The sequence below is a fragment of the Gigantopelta aegis genome, chromosome 4, assembly GCF_016097555.1.
Source record: "Gigantopelta aegis isolate Gae_Host chromosome 4, Gae_host_genome, whole genome shotgun sequence".
NCBI lineage: Eukaryota > Metazoa > Mollusca > Gastropoda > Neomphalida > Peltospiridae > Gigantopelta > Gigantopelta aegis.
Genome location: NC_054702.1, coordinates 50,544,916 through 50,572,463, shown reverse-complemented (window position 1 = coordinate 50,572,463; position 27,548 = coordinate 50,544,916). Strand labels below are relative to the sequence as shown.

Genomic DNA, 27,548 nt, shown 5'->3' with positions numbered 1-27,548 from the left:
AAATGTAAAGTTACCCTTTTTCAAGAATATGGATCCAGAGTATTGGGTGAAACAAGACACAACATAAGTTACACACTAAACAAGGTGACTCATATAATGAAAGTATGTATCTTTTACTTTTCAGCCACTACAAACACCAGGACGATCAGAAACAGGTTGGTTTTCATACAATTGATCACTTAAGCCAAAAATTGTAAGAAATGTGTAAGTTAACAGACTAAGTACAAAAGCTGCAACTGTTAAACATATTTTACACAGCTTAACAATCGGAGTTAGAAGTTTTAAAGGCACATTTTCAAAGTGCCATATTTCATTATTCTATTTATTATCTGTGATAAATAAGCACAAATTAATTGACGCTATATGTAATATTTCCATAATGTTAGTCAAAAAATGTAAATTGTAATATGCTGCCATTGGGCATAAACAGTGGTTTCCCCAAGAATCCGTGACTAAAAAATATATAATGTACATAGAAAATGACCAGTATCCTCCAAAGTAGCAGTCAATTATTTATCAATGTGTAGACACTATGCAAATTAAAACCATGCTGTAGTGCATTACCTGACGGTCACCCTTATCAAATCTTCCAATAATATATTAAATTTATCAATAGTAAAAACGAAATTATGTGGTTGTAATTTTTATTAGCATATAAAGCAATGTAAAATCTTTAAATTACACAGCAAACCTTTATACCAGGGTTGGGGAATAATAAAATTGTCAATCGGTCCCACGTGATGTCACCACTACCGGAGGGTGGGCATTCAGGAAAAGAAGAAAGGAATAAAAATAATAATTATAAAATCATTTTTATTTTGAATCATGAACGCGAAATGATAAACATCAAAACATGAAGAAAAACAAAAATTGGATCACATCAGCGAAAAAACCAAACAATTTGTATATATTTTACATAATGGAATAAATAATATAAAAAAAGGAATAAGAGTTTTTAACTCACATATATGTACAAAAAGTAAGAGTATTCAGTACTGTGTCCTGAAAATTAATAAAAGATGACACTGTTGAAGTGTTAATAACGTTGTCCTTGATTGAATGACATTTGAGCTATTCTCGCTCACTCCCATTTGTAACAAAAAAGGTGGAAACCTTTTTTTAATTTTAAAGTCCTTTATAATTATTGGATACACTACATTGAACAGTCAGCAAGAAATACATTTATAGATTATTTCAGTATATTTTATGCTATTTCAAGCAGTTTGTATTTTACACCCAGTCACTCTGTACACAGGTGTTGACAGGTGTTGATTGTAACCAGTTGCAAACTCTGGGTCCTTTGTTTTAATTGGAGTGTAATACCTTGATAGCTTTCTCACCAAGAATAGTGTTATTATTGTAAACATCTGTTTAATCTCGTGACCAGCTCAGTGGCTTTGACAAATGTCTAGCCTAGTGGCAGTGGATTGATACTACTGTAGGTCTGACTTATGGCAGACATTAAAATCACAGATGTCTGACAAACACTAAAATCACAGACATCTGAAATACCAGTCAGTTGGACCACTATTTATTTATTTATTATTGTTTTAAATCATGCACAAGATACCAATGTCTGGGCAGGACGATCCAATTGACGGATATAAATTTGCTCCAATAAGAGAAATAGACAGGTGCTTCGGACAGACAAGAATGACAAAAGTGGGACCGGCAAACACACGTTTAAAAAAATATATTTCGGTCTCGGAGATCAAGAATTGGTTCCAGACAGGGAAAAAAAGGCTTTTCCCATCCCTGCTTTATACATAGTTTTGGACATTATGCAATTCTGGTACTTCCCCTTCAAAGTGAAACAGAATTTTACCACTAAGTACATCAGGACTGATGTATGCTGGACTTCCACGCTGATCCCTCAACAGATCGCTTTCTGAGACGAGATGTTTTCCCAGACAGAAGTTGGTGATGGTGATGCGCCGAGTGCTCTTGTTCAGAACCATGTTGCCAAGCTTTAGATCTCTGTGCACAATATTCTTCTACAAACAATAACAAGGATCAAAGTAAAGGTTGTTATGTTTAACATCACCACAATAGCACACTGATTAATCAATCATTGTCAAACATTGGAAAATTTTGATACATGGTCCTTAGAGGAAACCAACTACATTTTTCCATTAGCAGCAAAGTATCATTTATATTAACTTTTCCATAGCATATACATATCTTGATAAGACATGGGGTAATAGTTGGGATGGGAAGAAAACAAATGGATTCATTTAAGTGGTTTGATTCTATGGCCCAAGTACCCCAACAAGGAAAGGTAAATAGAAAACAAAAGTTTTAATGATAACTAAACACATTTTAAACTGGATGTCTAAACAATGGTAATTATAACACTTGGTCTAAACAGTAAGAGAAGAGACTCACTGCCATCAAGAGCTATTCCTACAAATTAGCAACAAGGAGACTTTTTATGTATGCAGATAGGACTTTCATGTACGAGCCGTCAAGCACTGGTTGGAATGGGAAAAAAACGATGAAGTCAACCACGGGATTGATTTTATAACCCACTTCATTTCAGGTCAGCACTTTTCCACTCAGTTATGTTGTATTTTTAAATCAAATAATACAGGGGAGATAACCTTTTTTATTTTGTGTGTGTAAATGCCGCGAAACGGGGACATAAGTGTGAATACACACCAACAAACCGGGGACATCCCTCACACCGGGGACGTCCCCGGTTTGTGATAGCACTGGAATCGGTTCCTCAGCACTGGTTTACCTTGAAAAACAAATAGGTCATTATATCTGAGGGAGTCCCCGTTTTGCCTGTGTTAATCCAATGTCTGTGATATACACATTCCTAAGCCGCGCCTGGACGATTCTTCATGTGTATATCGACACATACGATGTCCCCGGTTACGCGGTAAAATTTCTGATTTGAGATCAAGTTTCCTGTCCGGTCTACTCTTCAGCCATGAGGAATTCTAGCCGAATTCGATGTCGGTAAGTAATGGAATATGTCTGTTTATTCATTATTTAAATGTTTTTATTACATTTAGAATTTGTAAAGGTAGCGAATAATTCATAATATAATAATTCTAATAATTTCGTTATATGATGTTACTCTCCATGCATAATATGTAAAGATGTAGTTTGGAAACTTGTTGCAGGTCCTACCACATGTTTCGTTTGGCATCAAACGTTTATATAACAACAATAATATCTCGTTATTTTTTATTTATGAAATTATTTTGGTAACTAAAAAAGACTAAAAAATATTTTTGATTTATTTCCTCTTTTTTTCTTGTTTCTCAAACCAACTTAATTGCTAATAACAAACAGCATTAAGGACATATTACATTTATTTATTGATAGGCTTAAGAACACCAACAAGAACCAACAGTATCAGAACGCACTTGCATCCTGTCAACAAGGCATTGATTATGCAGGTTTTGAAGTGAAATACATCAATGAATTTATTGTAAGTCGTGTGATTAACAAATATTTTTTGAACGGCGATTATGATTACAGATTATTGAATTTCAGCGCAACATTATTTGAGTGCATTATATGTTATATGAATTAAACATCTGCATCATTTAGTTGAATAAACATTACAGTACATTATAATGGTAAAAATTTTTTTAAGAAACCACCACCATCAAAAACAAAAAACAAAAACCAACAAAAACAAAAAACCAATAAACAAACATAAAAAACAACAACAACAAACAACAAAAACCAACAAACAATATCGGACATTTATTATTTTTAATTTTTGGCCAAGTCAAGTGTTATAACTTATACATTTTTATCTTCATCTGTGTGAATTTAGCTTATCAGTGTATACATCTTGAACATTTGAAAACCAAACGTTTAAAAATAACACTTACTGAAAGCTCCATATTATATAATCTACCAAAATGTTTCAATAGCATAATGCAAATTGTGATGTTCCTATAACACCAACTTGTTACCCTGTTGTGTTAAAATATAATTAATTTCAGAAACTGTGCCAATGGCCATTTGTGATCAAAATAACAAAGGAGACGCTGCTACAACAGTAATTGAAAACAACGAGGACAGTATAGAACTGACACAAATAGACGAATCAGAAAATTCTCTAGATGTAAGATTATTAGGACTACATACATTAAGTAGTATGACCATAATGGGAGTTGTGGGGAGTGGATGGAGGTGGAAGTGGTGTTTTTGTTTTTGTTGGGCCTCGGTGTTTCATCTGTTCATTTGTGTCGGAAGCAACTTGTGAGACATAACAGTAATTATAATATTATTTTAAGTTTACTATAAATAATAATTTGCCTACAATTATATTTATTCAAAACGTGTACTTACAACAATGATTTGCTATTTTCTGTTACAGGATGTAACGGAACATGCTCTTAATTCCTTTTCGCCTGTGGCGATATTAATTGTTTTAGAGGGCCGTGTGCAGTCCCAATATGCAGTTAGACCAGGTGCGGAGGCCATGTGGCCAGTAGTTACGTAATACCTCCGCGAGTTCTGTTTTACGACCGGGGATTTTTAGCGATTGGCGACAGCTAGTCTGACCATCTAAGAAAAATATGCCGTCTTGGTCGCTGTGGAAATATCACTTGTAGGTATTCGGTACCGCCTTGTACCCCCAGGCGATATTCGGTTTTGTAATAAATAGATAGGATTTAGAGATATCGGGGAGAAACAAAAGGAAGGCTCCCAGGGAACGTTAGTCTGTTTGGACTTAATAAATATATATTTCTGCTCTGTTGTATAACCTTGATGTGATTGATGTGACTTTAAATATTTTAATACTGTATTATACCAATATTATTTAGACAGTGTTTCCAGTAAACTGACGAAGTAAATTGTAGGCTTCACTGTCTAAAATTATTAAAGCTTAACCACTGTCTAAAATTATTAAAGCTTAACCAGTCATCCTAGAGGACCTAGGTAAACTGTAGGTTATTGTCTTTATTGTGATAGGTACCAGTATTAAGTCTGTATTACAAGGTTACTGAATGAGTAGTTAAGGGTTAATTAAAAATTAACCAGTTAGGAACAGAGTTGTAATTCCTTTATTAATTAAGTTCCCCTGGAAGCGTTTCTCAATTATCACACGTGTGTGTTGTATCACGGTGCAGTGATTAGAATATTGTGTAAACTAGACACCTAGTGATTAACTAATTAAGTGATTAGTTCTGGGTTGTTATTATTATTGTTGCTGTAAACCATTAACTGCGGCAGATATATTTGTCAGCTTAAGGTTAATACAGATTCCAAAGTGTATTGTGTTTTGTTGTGTTTTCTAGTGAACTAAACGTGCTATATATACATATACTTTATATAAGATCGTATCTCTGATATACCTAGAGCCAAGCCACTCGGGTATCGAACTGCCCGATACAGAGGGATCTAATAGCTATACAGTTAGGAGAGATATTTGGATAATCGTGTTTTATTCAGTTACGGGTATTATAGGATCCCCGTGACACAGGATGACACGGGAAGTGAATATAATCCTTCTGATGACAAGGAACATGTATCTGATTCGGAATCTTATGATTCAGAAGCATCTGCCATCATCCCTCTTCAACATGCAGATATTGCCTTAAAAATAAAAACATTTATTAAAACAACCACCCCAGAAGCAAGCATGTCAAAGCTAAATCCTATTTCATTTGAAACTGATATTTCAGATTTTCCAACTTCAAAATCAACATGCTCAGTCTCTTGCACTGTGACAAAAACAAAAAATAGAAACTATAGAATTTATGACAAAAAGTTCTTCTATTTATTTTGTAAAAAAAGCACAAAGTAAATTGCCAAGACATTTACTTTCACAGCATTCTGATGAAAAAGAAGTGATTGAGTATACTCTGAAAAAGGATGAAAAGAAAAAAAAGATCTTATTGGACAAACTCAGAAATATTGGCAATCATATTCATAATTACGAAGTGTTAAGAAAAGGAGAGGGAGAATTAGCAGTTCGTTATCGTCCTAAAGGAGACGCCAACATTGAAGATTATGGACCCTGTCCATACTGTTTTGGGTACTATATGCATAAAGAACTTTACCGTCATTGCTGTCCAGTGAAACCTATGGGTCAAGACAGCAAACACCACAAGATGGCTTTACAAAGCAAATTGCTTCTACCGTCTTCACAAGGAGCAAGTGAAATTCTGAAGGGTATTCTGGCTGGATTAAGATCTGATGAAATAAGTCGAATTGCCAAAAGTGACAACACAGTAATTGCTTTTGGTGAAAAACTCACTTGTTGTCACGGACACAACAAAGAACAGTACAGCTACATTCGACAAAAAATAAGAGAATTAGCACGTCTGCTGAAAGAGCTTCAAGTCAAAGATAATGCTGCAAACAAAAGTCTGAAAGACTTTATAGACCCATAATATTTCCGCCTTACCATTCAAACAAGCAAGACCATCGCTATGTTTGATTCTACTACAAATAGATATGGAACACCTTCATTGGCATTAAGATTGGACATTCATTACAGAAATGCGCCAAAATTTTGCTCAGCGAAGCAGTTGAAAGGCAAGACCAAGACCTGAGTGACAAGGCAAAAGGATTTATGAAACTAGTTGATATCAACTGGAAGGAAGAAGTATCATCCAATGCCCTGAATACATTGTATGAAGAAAGACGCAACCGAGGTGTGGGAACGACTCTTCCTCTTGTTGAAGATGTCAAATTATTAACAAAATATTTAAAAGAAAGTGCAGCCACACACTATATGAAATTAATGTCATCCTCAGATAATGACACAATCAAAGTTGAGTGGGTCGTGCTTGCTGAGGTAATCTTGGCTCAAACAATTCTTTGGAATCATCAACGATCTGGGGAGGTTTCAAAGATGACAATCTCTGACTACAATAATCTACATCGAGCACGTCTGGATGATCCCATTCTGCAGTCACTGAGTCCATTGGAGCAAAAGCAGTGCCAAACACTGTACCAGGTTGAAATAGACTTTTACTGAAATATTGATCAATCACCTAAGTATTTGGCAGAAAACTATTATACTGAAGGACTGTCTGGATTTTGCACAGGCGTGGGCACTACAGATAATATATACAGCCTATATGCATTCTTTGATTGTGCATTTAGATATCCGTAAATTATGTTGCACCTTTGTTGATTTTTCAAAAGATTTTCATTATGTGACAATTTATGGTATAAACTTAAAAAATGAAAAAAGGAAGAATGTTAAATAGTATATGTAGAATGTATAATTGTACAAAATAGTTTGTTAAAATGCATGGCACATTATCTGAACATTGTGTGTGTGTACAGATGTAGTAAGAAAAGGAGAACGTATTTCCCCTTTCTTGTCTACAGTGTATATTAAAAAAATAATTTAAAGGTTTACGAAAAAAATGAATGATGAAATTAAGGTCCTAAATGACTTCCATTATTGATACAATTTTAAGTACGTACAAAACAAAACATGATATTCGAAAAAGTATTGTTTGAATATCATTTTCAACGTCTTGGATGGTGTGATTAATACGACAAATAAAAAACATATACAATATTTTAGAAAATACCTGTTAATCTGATAAAAGTGATGATAATTTTTTACGAAAAATGCGTGTTAAAATGCAGGGCATCTACAGGGGGGAGCATATTTTATCTGTAAAAAGACAATATTTTTGTTAGACAATATTGGTGTAATTTACCAAGTGTTGTAATACCCCCATAGTTATTTTACTTCAAGCTTTTTGTCACCTGTCGGAAAAAAAATCGAGGAATAAAATTGATACAATTACCAAAGGTTAATATGCATTGCTAGGGGTATTTTTTTTTCATCGATAATGTTATGGTGATCATTATGTGGATATTTGCATGAGATATGAAAATCGGGGAATACAAACAGACTGATTAGATATTGGAAAAATGAAGGATACACTTACATTATGTTTAGCAAAAAAATACATATAAATATTGTGATAGTTAGTTTTAAGCACAATCCATTTTAACAGGCTCAAAGCTGGACAGTTTGACGGGCTCAAATACATGACACTAACCATCCAGATCACTTAAAAAGATGTGTGTTGTCACGATTGATTTAAGACATAGTACCAAAGTCTGATAAAGATACATATTTCCTAAAGTCCTTATCGTTGTTGGGAAAAAAAAGCACATTGTTTTGTGATATATGTTTAAGTCTGGAACATAATTTAAAGGTTAAGTAAGGGTACGGTGAAATATCGGGTATCGTTATAATTTTAGAAAATAATTAGTTATTTGTAAATAATTGAACATGGACCCCGATGTGGGACATGTTTATCCAATAGGTGTGACCTTTCACGTTGCTTGCGGTCAGTGTTTTAAACCAAACATATTGTGGATACCTACAGAACTTAATTGTAAACTAGGACCTTTAATCCATACCCTGTCGAATGCCTTGCTTATATCACAGAATACTGCTCTTACTTTTTACCGATATAAATGTTTGTATTTTTAATAGTCATGATGACAATAACGATAATAATACTGTGCAATAGAACAATCTGCCATTTTAATAAAAGAGAAAATGTTACATAACTGTCTTCTATTTTTTCTTTCTATTTTTAATAAAATTATAGATTTTATAACCCAATAGTCGATGTATCTTACGTGCTGGGGTGTCGTTAAACATTCATTTGGTGGGCTACCTCTGAAAAATCTACGGTCTAGGCCTGTCACAGCTGTGCATACAAATTGGGGACTTACACATATATTGCTTTGATATGGTACATACAAATTGGATCCTTAAGCACATTGCGTTAAAAAGGAGAATATAAATCAGGGAGTTGCATATTGCTTTGATATGATACATAAACTATTGAGACTTACACACATTGTTTAATGTGGTGTATTCGCATTGGGGACCTAAATATTGCTTTGATATGGTGTATTCCAACTGGGGACTTACACACATATTGCTTTGATATGGTACATACAAACCGGGGACTTACACACAAATTACTTTGATATGGTACATACAAACTGGCGACTTACAAACATATTGTTTTAATATGGTGCACACAAATGTGAACAGTCATATTCATAATGGTGGGCTTATTAATTTAGTAAGGATGCATACAAACTACATGTATGTATTTAAATGTTGAAATTACTGTTTATATATATATACAGGCGCGTAGGACGGATTTTCAAAGTGGGGGGGGGCTAATTTTTATGGTTGTATAAAATGTGTTGTGCGAAACCGCAAGGGCCGCAGGCGCAAAGCCCCAAAGCCCCATAAGGAAAATTTAAAAATATTAACCCCTTTATAGCGATTCTGGCGTTTTCGGCTTATTACCTGAAACCTTTAAAGAAAGAAAGAAAAGAAAGAAAGAAGTGTTTTATTTAACGACGCACTCAACACATTTTATTTACGGTTATATGGCGTCAGACATATGGTTCAGGACCACACAGATTTGGAGAGGAAACCCGCTGTCGCCACTACATGGGCTACTCTTCCGATTGGCAGCAAGGGATCTTTTATTTGTGCTTCCCACAGGCAGGATAGCACAAACCATGGCCTTTGTTGAACCAGTTATGGATCACTGGTCGGTGCAAGTGGTTTACACCTACCCATTGAGCCTTGCGGAGCACTCACTCAGGGTTTGGAGTCGGTATCTGGATTAAAAATCCCATGCCTCAACTGGGATCCGAACCCAGTACCTACCAGCCTGTAGACCGATGGCCTGCCACGACGCCACCGAGGCTGGTGAGACCTTTAAAGTCCCGAAATAAAAATTGGCGAAAAACGTGGGGGGCTAGGTCCCCCCCCCCCCCCCCCCCACCACTCTGGCTCCTACGGGACTGATATATATATATATCTATGTATGTATGTATGTATATATATACTGAACAAAATAAGAAACTTCCGGTAACTTTGCTTGAACATAACTTGATGAAAACAAACCGGGGGAATAATTGTTATATATGCATTTAAAGAGTGTTACATGATGCATCGTTTGGTGAAAAAATCATGGCTATAGGTTAACAGAAACTGGGAGAAATTTTGACCAAGTGTGGTAGGGGTTAAAAAAAACCCCACCCACTTAATAACAGGTATGACCACCTCTTGAATTGACCACTGCAGTGCATCGCAGGCGCATAGAATTGACTAAAGTGTTGATTTCTGCCTGTGGAATATTGTTCCATTCCTGAATGAGCGCTTGACGAAGTTCGTTGACGTTAGCGGGTGGGTTGGGACGACGCCTCAATCGTTTGTCCAGACTATCCCAGGCATGCTCGATGGGGTTGAGATCAGGACTTTTAGTGGGCCAGTCATTAATGAAATCAATGTTATTTGTCCTAAGAAAATTGACAGTGTCTCTAGCTGTATGAGAGGTGGCATTATCATGCTGAAAAATCGAGATGTTGGCGTTGTTATGGAACAGAGGAATGACGTGATGAGCAAGAATGTCATTGCGGTAACATTGAGCATTTAAAATGCCATCAATGATGACTAGTGGTCAACGATAACCATGGGCAATGGCTGCCCAGACCATTACACGACCCCCACCCCTGAAACGATCTCGTTCAAGAACACAACAGTCAGCATAGCGTTCATTTCTCCTACAGTAGACGCGCACCCTGCCATCATGAATCGATTGCGCAAATGCGTGTTCATGATATAGCGGTCTTGACCACGCGTTGTAACATGCAGACGTCCATGGCGTGGCAAGTCGTTGGTGCTTCCTGTCATTCGAAATCTTATGCGAAGATTTGGTATCACTCGACTAGAACTCCCAACATGCCTTGCAATATCTTCTGTCGACATACCAGCATCAAGCATGTTAATCGCCCGTTCGTGTAAATTATTGGGTATTCTTGTCATACTAAAAATGCTACAATGTAAAAAAACTTTAATTTTTTTACAAATTTTGAAGCGTTTTTATTCACTTGACAACAGTGTCAGTAAGACAAGTAAAACAAATTGACCGAATACTACACGGGACATGTCGAACCATGCATGCACGTGCAAATTGAATTTCACGTTGTCGACGATTAACAGTGCAAAAATAATCGATAAAATTCATGAATCCTGATAATACAGCTCAAGGCTAATACTACCTATATAATTTCATTACACAATGAATTCTTTAACACAACAAATACTATATGTACAAATCGGAAGTTTCTTTTTTTGTTCAGTATATATATATATATATATATATATATATATATATAATATGACCAGTAGCCGTTCAACTGTCCATTGGCCCCAGCTCTATGCTGCAACTAAACATCTCACGTATACAAGAAGTCTAAGTGTATCGGACTTTTTTTCATCTAAAGAAGAGCGGACCAACTTGTAAACAACCACAACTTCATGGAGTCCACGTCCAAAATATCAGCACATGACATGTACTAACAAATGAATTACTGAAGAGGTATCAACTCTATTATTTCTAAAATGTCCCCCGTTTGATGGTATTTTTCACAAGGTGTGTATACATATGTGTGTCCCCAGTTTGTTAGTAAAAATCCTCAAACACTATTTTATTACAAATTTCATAAAATAAGAGTTCGAAATAATTCGGAACACTAATCACTTCCCAAAAATGCAAATGGATCAAGAAAAAACATTCAATTCAAAATGTCCCCAATTTGTATTAAAAAATACCATGTTCCCGGTACGCCCCATTTACATGTATGTGTGTGTGTGTTCTAAACCTTTATGTACACAAATAATGTTTTGAAATTCACAAATGTATTACACACCAGAGCTGTCATTGCGGGTTGAGGTGTAAAATGTCCCAGACTGCACCAAAGAGAATGTGTGATTAAACCATTATCCCCAAAACCCCTAAGTAGTTTATGACTTTCCATTACCAATATCAATAATTAATTATTACAAGTATACACACCCCAGATAATACAATTTCCAATAGCTTTGCCATGATACAAAAACTAGCTAAGTACATAAATTGCAAGACTTTCAAGAATACTTTTTAAAGGAAACATGTCACGTGGCCTATATTTGGCATCAACCATGTACAATTAATTATAAATTGAATCACCTAAAAAAAAAATTAACAAAAATTAATTACTTAAAATATCTCCATAAAAAAAACCCAGATATGAATTCTTAGCGGAAATTGCCGATCTTTAATGAGCAGGGCAATCACGAGGTCCATGACGTCAGAGACGCGTCGCTCGATCTGAAGCCTTACACTTAAAAGCATTAGTCCGTACCACTCATAAAGAATCTAAGACTTGCACAGCTTACCAAAACAATGAGTGTTCGTTCGCAAAACATTTTGCCGTATCAATATGAGCTGTTAGTAAATGAAGAAAGACACACATTTACTTACAACAGTGATACTGAAGAAAAAACGGATAGCGAGTCGGAGGGTGGAAAAACCGATGGTGCCAGACCAGACCGGTCGACCAATTTACAGCCCAGAGCCCGAAAGTAACCCGAGACAAAACCAAAACTCAGATGCTAATGCCGAGGTGTATACTGTTCATATTTAGCATAAAGATACACCTCGATATGATGTTTTTAAATATGTAAAAAATATAAATGTAGGACAAACATTTTTTTTTTTTTTTTTTAGAAAATATCGCATTTATGTTCGGGCTGTACATAATGAAACTGGCCTCGGTGGCGTCGTGGTTAGGCCATCGGCCTACAGGCTGGTAGGTACTGGGTTCGGATCCCAGTCGAGGCATGGGATTTTTAATCCAGATACCGACTCCAAACCCTGAGTGAGCAAGGCTCAATGGGTAGGTGTAAACCACTTGCACCGACCAGTGATCCATAACTGGTTCAACAAAGGCCATGGTTTGTGCTGTCCTGCCTGTGGGAAGCGCAAATAAAAGATATCTTGCTGCCTGTCATAAAAGAGTAGCCTATGTGGCGACAGCGGGTTTCCTCTAAAAAAAACAGTGTCAGAATGACCATATGTTTGACGTCCAATAGCCGATGATAAGATAAAAAATCAATGTGCTCTAGTGGCGTCGTTAAATAAAACAAACTTTACTCTTTTTTTTAACATAATGAAATCTGTATGCACAGTGTAAACAAACGCTCTAATTTACGACAAGGCGCTTCACTTTCATTAACCTGACTTGTAAAACAACATAAATGACTTGAGAGTATAATCAACTTTTAAACTAAATATATTTCTATTTGCATCAATAGAACGAAATGGGGTTATAGTATTTTTCTCTCATAAAAAAAGTAGCATATTATCTGGCCTATTGGTAGGGTGCGTTAGAGTAAAAACGACCACTCACGATACCCAAGTGATAATTTTCTTTTCTTTGGTACTACGTAATTGGTCAGTTCTGTAATTTTAGATGGGAAAGTCTACTTAATCAAGGGTTTTACAGCATTATTTACAGTAATGAAGCAGGGCGGCTGATAATGTCCATTAACATTGTACTATAGACGCGACAGGTTACGCCACAATACCCTGTGATCTTAAAAATATGGCACGTATTTTGTACGTATGTCTAGACCGTGGTAATCACTTACCTGGTCGATACCCTGCAATATACACCTGCCAATCAGGAATCACATGTGCAGGCCACGGAAAGAAAGGACCAATTAACTAAAACAACACTCCGATTCTCAAGTCAGCCCGTGGATGAAACATAATAGTTATTTCGACACCGACAGTAGTGGTTTATTTTGTATTGAACTTCGTGTTACTTTGGGGCTTCGGGCGATGAGGAACGTTTTTGTGACGTATTCCGACCCGAAGATTAAAAACATTATTTAAAATTATTATTGTTTTCTACACGTTTTTTTAAAAACATATTTAATTACATCGTACTGAGATGTATCCTCATGCCAAATCCCATGTTTGTATATGCCATATTTAATTACTTATTGACGTTTCCTTCTTCGGACGGTGAATACAGATTTTGTTATGTAGGCCTACAGCCCTAACATGAATTTTTTTTTTTTTTCAAAAACAAATAAATAAATAAACATTTCTACATTTTTGTTTGAACATATATAAATACATCATGCTGAGGTGTATCTTTGTGCCAAATATGTACAATGTACACCTCGGCATTCGCAACCGAGTACTGTTTTTGTCTCCGGGTAACATTCGGGCTCCAGGCTGTAAATAGGCTGACACCAAAGTACTATGCGGTGTTGGTGTCCAATCTTTTCTTTTGCGATAAAATACACGCGTCTTTCTTCAGATACAATCCTTTGGAAAACCATAAAAAGACAATCCTGATCATTTAAACTGTTTATTTTTACACCCAAAGGCCGCACAGTACGGCACTGTTGGACTGAAAAGATCGTAAGCCTCTTACTCCATATATAAACAGTTAACAACAATGGAAGAGTACAGCGGCTCTGACGTCACTTCCCTTTTTTTCCGAACGCTCACGAATAAATATGCATAAATCGTACTTTGATACTGATTAGCGTAATGTCTTCATTTTAAGTTAACTACACGTATTTTATTGTTATAAAGTTATTTGTATATTATTTTTATATCATTTTGCTTTTAAAATGAGCTATATTATGGTCTCGTGTCATGTTTTCTTTAAGTACACTCCATGATTAAATATCACAAATGTAACAATGGTTCCAATTTTGTGTCTCACTTTATTACTAATTTTGTGGGTGAGAGTGTGTTAGCCTTAAACTGTAACACAATTTTAGCTAACAAAGTGTTTTCTTCTTTTTATTTATTTGTTTTTAATTAATTATTTTTTGGTAAATAAGTATTAAATACTAATTTATAAATGTCCAAGTATGCATTTGTTTAATGCTGTCAATTGGTAACTTTATTCTAAACTGATGGATTTTTTTTTCGGTAACTGTTATTGTATTTTATTTTATCATCAAATGAACTTTTAAGCATGGCCAATAAATGTTCAAATTCACTGGTTCCATGGTAAGTGAATATTTTTAATTCAAGAACCCCTGCAGGTAAGATACAACAGCACAAACCTTATGGAGACTGTCGACGACTCTGACAATATCAAAGAAGATGACGATGGCTTCTTTCTCTGTGAGTTTCTTCTCCTTGATGACATAGTGCTGGAGGTTGACGAGATCGGCCGTTCTCGGGGAGAAGTCGTGGGGAATGAGGCAGTCCAGCACGAGACACAGTCGCCGCTTCCTGCGCCCAGTGTAGTCTATCAGGCCATTCTCACACGGGCTCTCCTCCCACGCTTCGTCCTGAAACACAGAGGAAAGGAAGGCTCATTTCACAAACTCTGCAGTTATTATGGACAGGAAAGAAATATTATGTTTGAGGACATCTTGCTACATCTTAAATTACAGCTATTTGCTGACTCACATACATATATGGTTATTTTGGCACTATGTGAAACCCGCTGCAGTCATATAGGGTACATCTAGCAAAACAGCAGCCAGGGATCTTATATATTCACCTTCTTCTATACAAGACATTACATATCGCAACCTTTAATATACATATACAAGTCACGTAGCACCACTAAGACAGACTGTACCTTGAAGAGTGCATGGTGATGCACCATCCCGTCTGACCACTAAGACAAACTGTACCTTGAAGAGTGCGTGGTGATGTACAACCCCGTCCTGACCATGCAGAAGAGACAGCAGTGAATACTCGGTGTGCATCAACATCTTGCCCTGTCTGTCGTCCTGTGTCTCCCACTCAGGCTCCTCCATCGTCAATATCTAAATCAAAAAATAGGCACACAATGTCAAGTTAAACCAACAAACAAACACTTTATTACTCCATATGTCATTTACAGGACATGATGAAGTAATTATAGTAATTATTTTAGAAATTGTGTTACACTCACTGGATGAGTGTTTTACAGCAGCACAATTTTAAATTTAAGAAACTGTTTTAAACATATTTATTTAGTATTTCTTAGTACTGTCATTCTTTAGAATAATTTGAGAACTTTTAGAGTATTTTTACTTATTATATTTCTTAACAGTACTGACAAAGAATGGACAAATAAAAACACCTCTTCCCCCCCCACCACCTTTTATATTTGCCTGTTGCCCCAAAACACGACTCATAGACAGTATGGATGCCCCCCTCAATATAAAATCCTGTCTATGCCACTGGTGCTAAAGGGGGTCAATATATTAAAAACATCTGATATACCTCCACACACCCCATCATGGATTTTATGCCTTCTTCGCAAGCATCAAATACCTACTCCCCACCCACCCCATCCCTTAAAAAAATGCTCCAACAGGCTGTATAATTTGCTCATATTGCCATCCTAATATCAAGACTGTTTTCATTTTATGCAATTTAAATAAAGTCATTAAGTGCTTTTTTTTCCTTTTTCGGAGGGGTATTGCACAACCTTTGCCATCATCTATGTATTATTAATAAACACTGACTACATAGTACATACCTTTAATATTTAAATAAGAGTAGTATGTACATGAAGTTCATTAGTAATAAATAAATACCCAAATCAGTTATACATTTATATAATATTGTTGGTAACATCAGTAATATGCTAATGCCTGGTTACTAAACACCAAAACGTTGTATCAGTAAAGTGATATAAAAACCTTGATGGTGTAGAAGTCATCTGTTCCTTCTTTCCTTGCCAAGCATTGTACAATACTTCTTACAGGAGATGAACCCAAACGTGGACCTGAAAAAAAAAGAAAAAAAATGTATACTAATGCATACAAATCTGTATAAAAATAACAGCAACTATGTCTTAGTCTAAAGTTATTTCTTGGACTCTTATAACCATGTTAAATTGTATCTGGGGACCTCTTAGCATTAACACTTAGACTTACTTTGTCATAACTTGAAAAATTAAAGTATCCAACAGGGCACGTGATAAAAACCTCAGCTTTCTTTACTTTAATATACCAGAAATAGCAGAAAAGACATTGTTTGAAATAATATTGTGAAATCAGTCATTTCACGAAGTGCTTGTGACCACCAGGCAATACGCGAAATGACTGAAAATTCCAGGCATTTCACGAAATGACTGAAAATCATGGTCAGCCATTATGCAAAAATTACTAAAGTGCTATCTATAATACCACACCACTCAAGACCTAATGTAAGCTTTATTTAAACTCAAATCAAATCATTTCAGAAGTTGTACATGAAGATGAAGTTGAATGTTACCAAGTAATCCGTGTCAAATCATGAAAGTAACATATTGGTATAGAAAGGTCACTTGTTTTTGCACACATTGCTACCGTGACAATGGCTAGAACATTGAATTTTGGTTTTGAAACATTTGCATCGATTGGACTCGCATCTCTTAGGACCAGCACAGTTATACCTAACATATCCCTGTCCACCACAGTTGGATTCGTGATTAACAGCTTGGCGTAACGTCACCGACTTTGTACGGTTTACATCAGCATCGGGTGGGATTTAGACCAGTGGTAAAGTGCCCGCTCGATGCGTGGTTGGTCTCGGATCAATCCCTGTCGGTGGGCCCATTGGGCTATTTCTCGTTATATATCAAAGGCCGTGGTATGTACTACCCTATCTGAGGGATGGTGCATATAAAAGATCCCTTGCTTCTAATCAAAAAGAGCAGCCAGTGAAGTGGCAACAGCAGGTTTCCTCTCTCAATATTTGTGTGGTTCTTAACCATATGTCTGATGCCATATAACCGTAAATAAAATGTGTTGAGTGCGCCGTTAAATAAAACATTTCTTTCTTTTACATCAGCATCAGTAAGTAATCGCTGGGGACACAAATCGAACTGATTGCGTGTTAAACATCCCTTTTAGAATCCCTGCTTTCACACAAATTGCGTACATATGATTATTCCGAGAATATTTTGTGTGTCACCGCGTCTCCTATCCACAAGAGGGATAGGTATAGCTATGTTGTCTCCCATTTGTCCACTTGTTAGATCTGGACAGTCTACTCCTCTTGACCATACGCTCAGCCTGGGAGGAACTTGCACCATTTCTCTCATTTAAGATATAAACAAATAAGAATAAACCGGCAAACCATTACAACTAATCAGGGATGAAAAGAAGCTCCTAGATAATAAGACATCAATAATATAGCAGATTCTGTGTTGTTTGTTTAAGAATAAACCAGAGAAACATTAATTACCAGAACCTTTTGTTAGTAATATTCAAGTGTTATTAAGCATATTTTCTATAAGATTCTTTAATCTGAAACTGTAGTAAATGTTGAATATTAAGTTATTGTATAATAATAAATAATTAATATTAAGTAGTATTTTAAATCATATAATCAATATACTTATCCTTGTTTGTTCTTAAAATGTGATTTTATCAATACTTTAGTACTTAAGACCAAAAGCCTGTATGCAAGTGTCAACAATAAGACGAATCACTTTAGACATTTTGTGTAATGGCTGACCATGATTTTCAGTCATTACTAAGAGACGTGGTCATACACACTAAGTGACTTTACTTCAAAATTGCAAAACACAAACGATCACAGAGTACATGTATGTGCTGTTGTTTTTAAATCAGATGCTATCGAAAATAAGATTTTGTTCATTCTTGACTTAATTGCCATGTGATACATTTCTGGTAACCAGAACAATTCTTGATTTATTTTAATGTCTGTATTTTAATGTATGTGAAAAGAGATAAAAGCTGTCACCTAACAAATAATGTCCTGCTCGTTTCAAACCAGGCTTGCAACTGGTATGTTTGTCTGGAAGTCCCTGTTTTTCTGTCTGTGATGTAGAAGGCTGAAGTCGAGGCAGTTTTCGTACCGTTGGCTGACTTGAAGCACTGGCAGCTGTCCCTCTCTTCATTTTGGAAGTCAACCTTTTTATGGTTAAGCTACATACATGTAGCAACCAAAGTCAACTAATAACACCATTATTACCTAATAAAAGGAGAACAAAAATGAAGTTGTCATATCACAGCAACACTGAAATCTACACAAAACATACTTCTTCAATATTTAACTTGTACATGTATGTGTAAGCTGGAACCATAAGTTCGAGGAATTTCAATTGCTTAGGTGTAGGAACGTGTACTTATATCAACACAGTTACTTGTACATGGATCATATTCGTGCCTGCACGTCTGAATGTACAATATCTATTAACAAAACTGGTCAGAAAATATCTTCATGTAATCAAAGTCAAATTTTAGTTGGCCAAACAAAATATAACAAAATTATTATTATCTAAACAATTATTTTTAATTTTAAATTAGGTGGTGGGGCATATTGTTGTTTTTTGTTCTGGGGGTTTTGGGTTGGGGTTTTTTGTGATTTACATGTAATAATGAAATACATTTATTTTTAAATCTATCAAAACAATAATTACAAGACACTGGCTTCACATCTAGTTAAGAAGCTAAGGACATAGAACTCTGGCAGTATGGCACAAGAAGTAATCTACAGAGAACAGTATCATTCATAGTCACTGCTGGCCTCGACACGTAGTCAACAAGTGAATGAAAAGAAGAAAGAAGAACTCTGGCAGACACATGTGTCCACTTAACATGTTAGCACCTGTTATATTTTATAACTTTTACAATAACTATTTTGGTCTTCTTTAATTTGTTTTTCATTTTATTTATATCTTATTATCAAAAACAAGATAGTAAACAAATCTGTTACTAAATAGACTTTTTAAAATAAAGTTCGATTGAAAGTGTCACTGTCAAAGGGTTGAAAGGTATCTCCTGCCATTTCAATCTTTTATTTAATTTATTCTGAAAACTTTCATTTCACAGACTAGATCTGGGCCTGCAACGCTAGATTCTGTTTTTGTCCAATTTGGTTCCGTAAACATTTTCTCTTGGGGCCATTTGGCACGGTTCCATTTTTTTCTATATCCCGTTGACAGTATTTCATGATACAAGTCAGGATAGGGAAGACACTTTAAATTTTGCAGTTGTAATGGAAATGATACTAAGGTCAATGACAGTCAATCTTCGCACTCTTGTTTTGGCTTCGTATACTATAAATATAAAATATCCTACTGTAATTTTACCTGAAATCCGTATTTCGTAAATAGTAGTACAATTTTTAAAAAACAAGATTTTCTTTAAACACTTTCAGGTGCATTTAATTTTAGTAATATTCAAACAAACACAATATTCCAATTTTGCATTGGAATTTTTCCAGTGTTCTTAAACGGAAATGTCATGTACCCAGTTTATTGTTACTGTAAGAAGATGGAAAGTGACGTCATTGAAATAGTGACATCATTTAAATTCAAAATTAGTTATATTATTACAATACTTTGCCACATTAAAATAAAAACGGGTCTACTAATCTTGACCCCCATCAAAATTCAATAACGAGCAGACAACGCTATTTACAGGTCGGTATGTTTTTATTTTTCATAATTTAGTACAAAATATTATGTGTAAGTTTTAAAAGATGAACAAAATAAAAAGTACCTTTTGTCAAATATATCATATAAAAAATTACCGTTGGATAGATTATATGTTATCAGGGTATTATCTAGACAATTTTTTAAGGGTCCCTTTTTGGTGAATTGGGATAAAATTACATTTCAAATTAAAAAATGGGGGGTTCTCAAGAATATAACCAATACCAATACATTGATCAATTAGTGTTCCAGTTTTATATATCTGCATCATATACTTGTACCTGTCAAAGTTATAAAGCATTTAAACTTATACAAAAACCAGGGCTAGCTCTGGCACTCACCAAATTCGCCAAATTGTGAATTTCAAAAACAATTGGCGAATTTTATTTTAATTTGGCGAAATAATTTCATGTAATAATTGACATTTTGTTACAAAATAACTGGGGTTTTGGCAATTTTTGAAGTTTAACAGATAATTTGGCGAAATAATTTCATGTAATAATTGACATTTTGTTACAAAATAACTGGGGTTTTGGCAATTTTTGAAGTTTAATAGATAATTTGGCGAAATTTTCTGCTGACCCAGAGCTATCCCTGAAAAACAATTGTTTTATTTATTTTAACATTAAATCAGTGTAAGTACATAAGTTTCTCAATGTCTCGTTCACAGGTATTCCTAATATTTAGTGCAGGTGATGACATCAATAAGTTTGTTAAAGATGGAGTGTTTGAGGGAAAAAGAAATAACCACTGTATGATGTTGCTTACACATGTATGGTATATTGTGCAAAGTGGTTATCCCACAAGGGATTAAATCTTCTTACACTTGTATGGCTGATGCAAATTAAATCAGTGGTATTAATATATACACAAACTTATAATTATTTGACACCAAAAACATTGTTATTCAAATGTCCCCAAGGGTGCACAAATGTGGAATTGAGATGGTTGTCCGATGGGCAACCAGTAGCTGAAGTTTGGCTGCCCAACATCATCTCTTGGTTGCCCACATATTTCATAAAAGTTTTATGAATACAATTTTGAACTGTCATTAAAATGAAACTGAAATTTAAATTAAAATAATTTTATTATTTTCATTACTTATCAGTTTAGTTTTATTCCTTTTTTAACATTATTTATCTACAGCTCATCTTCGCTTGGGCTGTCATGGTAAGTTCTAGGGGGTATATCCCCCCACCCCCATCATAACATCATGTAATGCTGGGGAAAACATGCACACACACGCACAAACACATGCACGCACATACACTTCACCCCCTCAAAACAAGGGGGCGAAGAAACAAAATTATGTAATACTCATTTCATCAGCTGCATCATCCATTCCCAAAGATTGTGACGTACTTTAGCCAACATTATTCAGTGTACAATTCCAATGATGCAAAATGCCACAGGAATTGCTTAATTGTTGAACGGCTCCTTAGAGTGAGAAAAAGTGGGAATACTCTGTAAAACAGTGTACACGTGACGATCACGAGTAGCAGGCCTGGGGCCTAATTCACTAAACTCTCGCAACTTTACGATCTCACAGTGCAATGCTAAACGACTTGCAAAGAGGATGCTTTGTTGTCTAACAGAGCCTAAGAGAGCCTTGTGAATTAGGTTCCTGATCCGCATTTTCAATGATACCAAACATTTTGTCTCATGTCAAATCAACCCTACATAGTACTACTAGTTTGTCCCTATCTGGATTATTTCACCACCAAATACATATTTTATATTGGTGATATTACTAAACCATACGAAGAACTTAAAACATGAAAAACATGTTTTACAAAATACAGAACTCATTATGAAGTAAAGTTAATAATGACAACATTTAAGAAATATTTCATTATTAATTAGATTAAAGCTTGCCAGATGGTGTCTAACAAAATCACACTCAGTCAGCACAAGTCGTCAGTATTGACATGCGTTGACTAGATTTTTAGGGTGAATAGGAAATATTTTGTAGCAAGAATTGGTAGTTTGGGGACGAAATATGTGCACCCCTGGTCCCATAGCTTGATGTCATTGTCAGGATTATATCACCATTCAAAATGGTAATGTTATATGACAATTGTAGGCCACTTTAAACATGTTTTTCTCCCATCCTATACCCTGCTCTTTTTTATTATTAGATAAAAACTTTAATTTTATCTGGCATATGGCTTTTCCAAACTTCCTCCTGCCAAAATCTTGCACAGCTAAGTGAATGGCAGCATTAGGGTGGATATTTATATCACGTGTCAGTCAAGTTGTCCCTGGCATGCGGACAACCAATATGTGCACCCCTGGTCCCATAGCTTGATGTCATTGTCAGGATTATATCACCATTCAAAATGGTAATGTTATATGACAATTGTAGGCCACTTTAAACATGTTTTTCTCCCATCCTATACCCTGCTCTTTTTTATTATTAGATAAAAACTTTAATTTTATCTGGCATATGGCTTTTCCAAACTTCCTCCTGCCAAAATCTTGCACAGCTAAGTGAATGGCAGCATTAGGGTGGATATTTATATCACGTGTCAGTCAAGTTGTCAGTGCTGATACTTTTGAATTGCCCATGACTGTCCGAGTGTTCGTGAAGTTTTGTTTTTCATTTTATTTGTTTTATGATTTTCTTGGTTGCCCATCAGGCAACTGTTTGGACAAAGAATGGTTGCCCACAACATATTTTGGTTGTCCCTGGCATGCGGACAACCAATATGTGCACCCCTGGTCCCATAGCTTGATGTCATTGTCAGGATTATATCACCATTCAAAATGGTAATGTTATATGACAATTGTAGGCCACTTTAAACATGTTTTTCTCCCATCCTATACCCTGCTCTTTTTTATTATTAGATAAAAACTTTAATTTGATAAGTCCTGCATGAACCTATAATTTTAGGGTGACATTTGCTGGGGTGTTCATTCATAAGCTATGGGCATTTTTTTAAAGTTTGCATTATTTCCTGGTATTATTTATTTAGGCTTGCCCGCCACCTCTATTCATGGATGGCAAATAAAATATTTAAATACATAAAATTTACATTGGGTTGCCCATATATTATTGCATATTCCTTATTAGAGGGGTAAGGGTCGTTAAAAATTGGGGTAAAAACAAATTGTCCGATTCTGCATTACATTACAGATAAATGAAGAACTCGAGGAACACCTATCCATAGATAATAATTAATAATTAAGTGTTAAGTGTCTTGAGAGTCAAAAGTGACACTGGTGCCACAAACCGGCCTCAATGGCGTCATGGTTAGGTCATCGGTCTACAGGCTGGTAGGTACTGGGTTCGGATCCCAGTCGAGGCATGGGATTTTTAATCCAGATACTGACTCCAAACCCTGAGTGAGTTCTCTGCAAGGCTCAATGGGTAGGTGTAAACCACTTGCACCGACCAGTGATCCATAACTGGTTCAACAAAGGCCGTGGTTTGTGCTATCCTGCCTGTGGGAAGCGCAAAAAAAAGATCCCTTGCTGCCTGTCGTAAAAGAGAAGCCTATGTGGTGACAGCGGGTTTCCTCTAAAAAACAGTGTCAGAATGACCATATGTCTGACGTCCAATAGCTGATGATAAGATAAAAAAATAAATGTGCTCAAGTGGTGTCGTTAAAGGAAACATGACACGAGACCATATTATAGCTCATTTTAAAAGAAAAATGATATAAAAATAATATACAAATAACTTTATAACAATAAAATACGTGTAGTCAACTTAAAATGAAGAAATTACGCTAATCAGTATCAAAGTACGATTTATGCATATTTCTTCGTGATCGTTCGGAAAAAAAGGGAAGTGACGTCAGAGCCGCTGTACTCTTCCATTGTTGTTAACTGTTTATATATGGAGTAAGGGGCTTACGATCTTTTCAGAAGTCAGAGGCTAAATCCGTAGTGGGCGTGCCTGAACCTTTTTGGATAGGGGCACGTTAATACAGTTCCCAGTTCCCAGTTCAACAGTGCCGTACTGCGCGGCCTTTGGGTGTAAAAATAAACAGTTTAAACGATCGGGATTGTCTTTTTATGGTTTTCACAAGGATGGTATCCGAAGAAAGACGCATGTATTTTATCGCAAAAGAAAAGATTGGACACCAACACCGCATAGTACTTTGGTGTCGGCCCATTTACAGCCCGGAGCCCGAACGTTACCCGGAGACAAAAACAGTACTCGGTTGCGAATGCCGAGGTGTACATTGTACATATTTGGCACAAAGATACACCTCAGCATGATGTATTTATATATGTTAAAACAAAAATGTAGAATTTTTTATTTTTATTTTTGTTTTGAAAAAAAAAAGATTTTTCATGTTAGGGCTGTAGGCCTACATAACAAAATCTGTATTCACCGTCCGAAGAAGGAAACGTCAACAAGTAATTAAATATGGCATATACAAACATGGGATTTGGCATGAGGATACATCTCAGTACGATGTATTTAAATATGTTTTTAAAAAACATGTAGAAAACAATAATAATTTTAAATATGTTTTTAATCTTCGTCACAAAAACGTTCCTCATCGCCCGAAGCCCCAAAGCAACACGAAGTTCAATACAAAATAAACCATTACTGTCGGTGTCGAAATAACTATTATGTTTCATCCACGGGCTGACTTGAGAATCGGAGTGTTGTTTTAGTTAATTGGTCCTTTCTTTCCGTGGCCTGCACATGTGATTCCTGATTGGCAGGTGTATATTGCAGGGTTATCGACCAGGTAAGTGATTACCACGGTCTAGAGATACGTACAAAATACGTGCCAGTTTTTTTAAGATCACAGGGTATTGTGGCGTAACCTGTCGCGACTATAGTACAATGTTAATGAACATTATCAGCCGCCCTGCTTCATTACTGTAAATAATGCTGTAAAACCCTTGATTAAGTAGACTTTCCCATCTAAAATTACAAAACTGACCAATTACGTAGTACCAAAGAAAAGAAAATTATCACTTGGGTATCGTGAGTGGTCGTTTTTACTCTAACGCACCCTACCAATAGGCCTAATAATATGCTACTTTTTTTATGAGAGAAAAATACTATAACCCCATTTCATTCTATTGATGCAAATAGAAATATATTTAGTTTAAAAGTTGATTATACTCTCAAGTCATTTATGTTGTTTTACAAGCCAGGTTAATGAAAGTGAAGCGCCTTGTCGTAAATTAGAGCGTTTGTTTACACTGTGCATACAGATTTCATTATGTACAGCCCGAACATAAAAAATGCGATATTTTCAACAACAAAAAAAAACCAAAAAATGTTTGTCCTACATTTATATTTTTTACATATTTAAATACATCATATCGTGGTGTATCTTTATGCTAAATATGAACAGTATACACCTCGGCATTAGCATCCGAGTTTTGGTTTTGTCTCCGGGTTACCTTCGGGCTCCGGGCTGTAAATTGGTCGACCGGTCTGGTCTGGCACCATCAGTTTCTCCACCCTCTGACTCGCTATCCGTTTTTTCTTCAGTATCACTGTTGTAAGTAAATGTGTGTCTTTCTTCATTTACTAACAGCTCATATTGATACGGCAAAACGTTTTGCAAACGAACACTCATTGTTTTGGTAAGCTGTGCAAGTCTTAGATTCTTTATGAGTGGTACGGACTAATGCTTTTAAGTGTAAGGCTTCAGATCAAGCGACGCGTCTCTGACGTCACGGACCTCGTGACTGCCCTGCTCATTAAAGATCGGCAATTTCCGCTAAGAGCTCGTATCTGGGGTTCTTTTATGGAGATATTTTAAGTAATTAATTTTTTATAAAAAAATTTTTTTTAGGTGATTCAATTTATAATTAATTGTACATGGTTGGTGCCAAATATGGTTTACGTGACATGTTTCCTTTAAATAAAACAAACTTTTTTTCTGGTGCCACAAAATCAAGCAACAGGCTCACAGACATAGCTAAGACAGCACAAATGATGCAACCACCAAAACAGGACAACAGACAATACATAATGCTTATCAACATTCCCGGGAATCCCCGCCCTCATGTCCCTGTCAATGTTATGATGATTGCAATATAATGTATTTTCTTTGTGTATTTTACTTTTAATACATATATCTATTAAAACAAAATGGCCATGACTGGTTGCATTTTAATTTATGAATTAAAATAAATTCTTTGACAGCCACCCCTTCCTTTCCTTCTAAACTATGTTTTGTCATGCATCCCATGATTCCCGCTCGAGTGTGCCTTAGATAATTCAAAATAAAAAGTACCGTTGGATATGTTATATGTTAATTTATATATTACAAAGCCAAAACAACTTTAACAAGGCCCAAATGGTCACATTATGGTGGGAAAAGTCAGAAGGAAATGTTTTTATTTAACGACGCACTCAACACATTTGATTTACGGTTATATGGCGTCAGACATATTGTTAAGGACCACACATATATTGAGAGAGGTAACTCGCTGTCGCCACTTCATGGTCTACTCTTTTCAATTAGCAGCAAGGGATCTTTTATATATAATACACCATACCACAGAGAGGATAGTACATACCACATCCTTTGTTACACCGGTTGTGGAGCACTGGCAGGAACGAGAAATAGCTCAATGGGTCCACCGACGAGGATCAATCCTTGACTGACCGCGCATCAAGCGAACGCTTTATCTGTGGGCCACATCCCGCCGCTGAAAAGTCGGAAAAGTGACCGTCATTGACCGTAGTCCCTAGTTTTAGGTTTTAACATTCATATAATATTAGAATCGATATTAAGAAGATTGTAACATTTATAACATCTAGTACGTACTGTAAAGCAAGTGAATTTTGGAGATATATTTATGACAAAGTCACAAAGTTGAAACGATTAACATTTATAAACAAAAACAACAAAAATATATGGAAGCAGACATTTTCATTTCTTCCTAAATTATCCTCCAATTGCAGCTAACATTGCATTTTACACATAACAGAGCTAGTCTTCGTTTTCTTTCTCTTTTTTCTTTTCTTTTTTTTTGGGGGGGGGGGGGGGCTAAACTTTATGAGTTATTTTATGGTATTTTCCCCGGCATTTAACCAAAACATATTAAGTCAGTTTTTTAAAAAGGTTTTTTTCACATACATGTCTTACCTTTTTTCAGTTTTATCCAAAGTGTCAAATTCCGGGGAAATTTCGCTGTTAGGTATGCTTCTCTAAAAATTCGTAATTGTACATATTCTCCTTTCCCTAGAATCGTAAGATCAAAGTTTGAGTAACGCAACATATAAATGAAATCAAACAAAAACAATTACATTATATACATTTATGGGAGCTCTATTAGAAAATGGAAAAAACACAACAAAATTAAAAAGCTACAAACGGAAG

The 27,548-nt window shown here is 35.6% G+C and overlaps 1 protein-coding gene across 4 annotated transcripts in view; it reads right to left on the bottom strand.

Moving 5' to 3' along the window:
- LOC121370680 (serine/threonine-protein kinase 40-like) overlaps nt 1-27,525 on the bottom strand; it is a 32,485-nt gene extending 4,960 nt beyond the window's left edge. The window contains exons 1-7 of one of the 4 annotated variants that reach the window (XM_041496078.1): nt 27,315-27,524; nt 26,743-26,874; nt 18,543-18,773; nt 16,490-16,575; nt 15,491-15,625; nt 14,909-15,139; nt 1,826-1,994 (exon numbers count right to left, since the gene is read on the bottom strand). In XM_041496078.1, the coding sequence (XP_041352012.1) occupies nt 1,826-1,994; nt 14,909-15,139; nt 15,491-15,625; nt 16,490-16,575; nt 18,543-18,699 (778 nt within the window). In that variant the 5' untranslated portion in view covers nt 18,700-18,773; nt 26,743-26,874; nt 27,315-27,524. Of the gene's footprint in view, nt 1-1,825; nt 1,995-14,908; nt 15,140-15,490; nt 15,626-16,489; nt 16,576-18,542; nt 18,774-26,742; nt 26,875-26,993; nt 27,115-27,314 lie in introns of those variants that run through there. The other 3 variants (XM_041496077.1, XM_041496080.1, XM_041496079.1) reach the window with 3 other exon arrangements.
- Between the last annotated feature and the right edge of the window lie 23 nt (nt 27,526-27,548).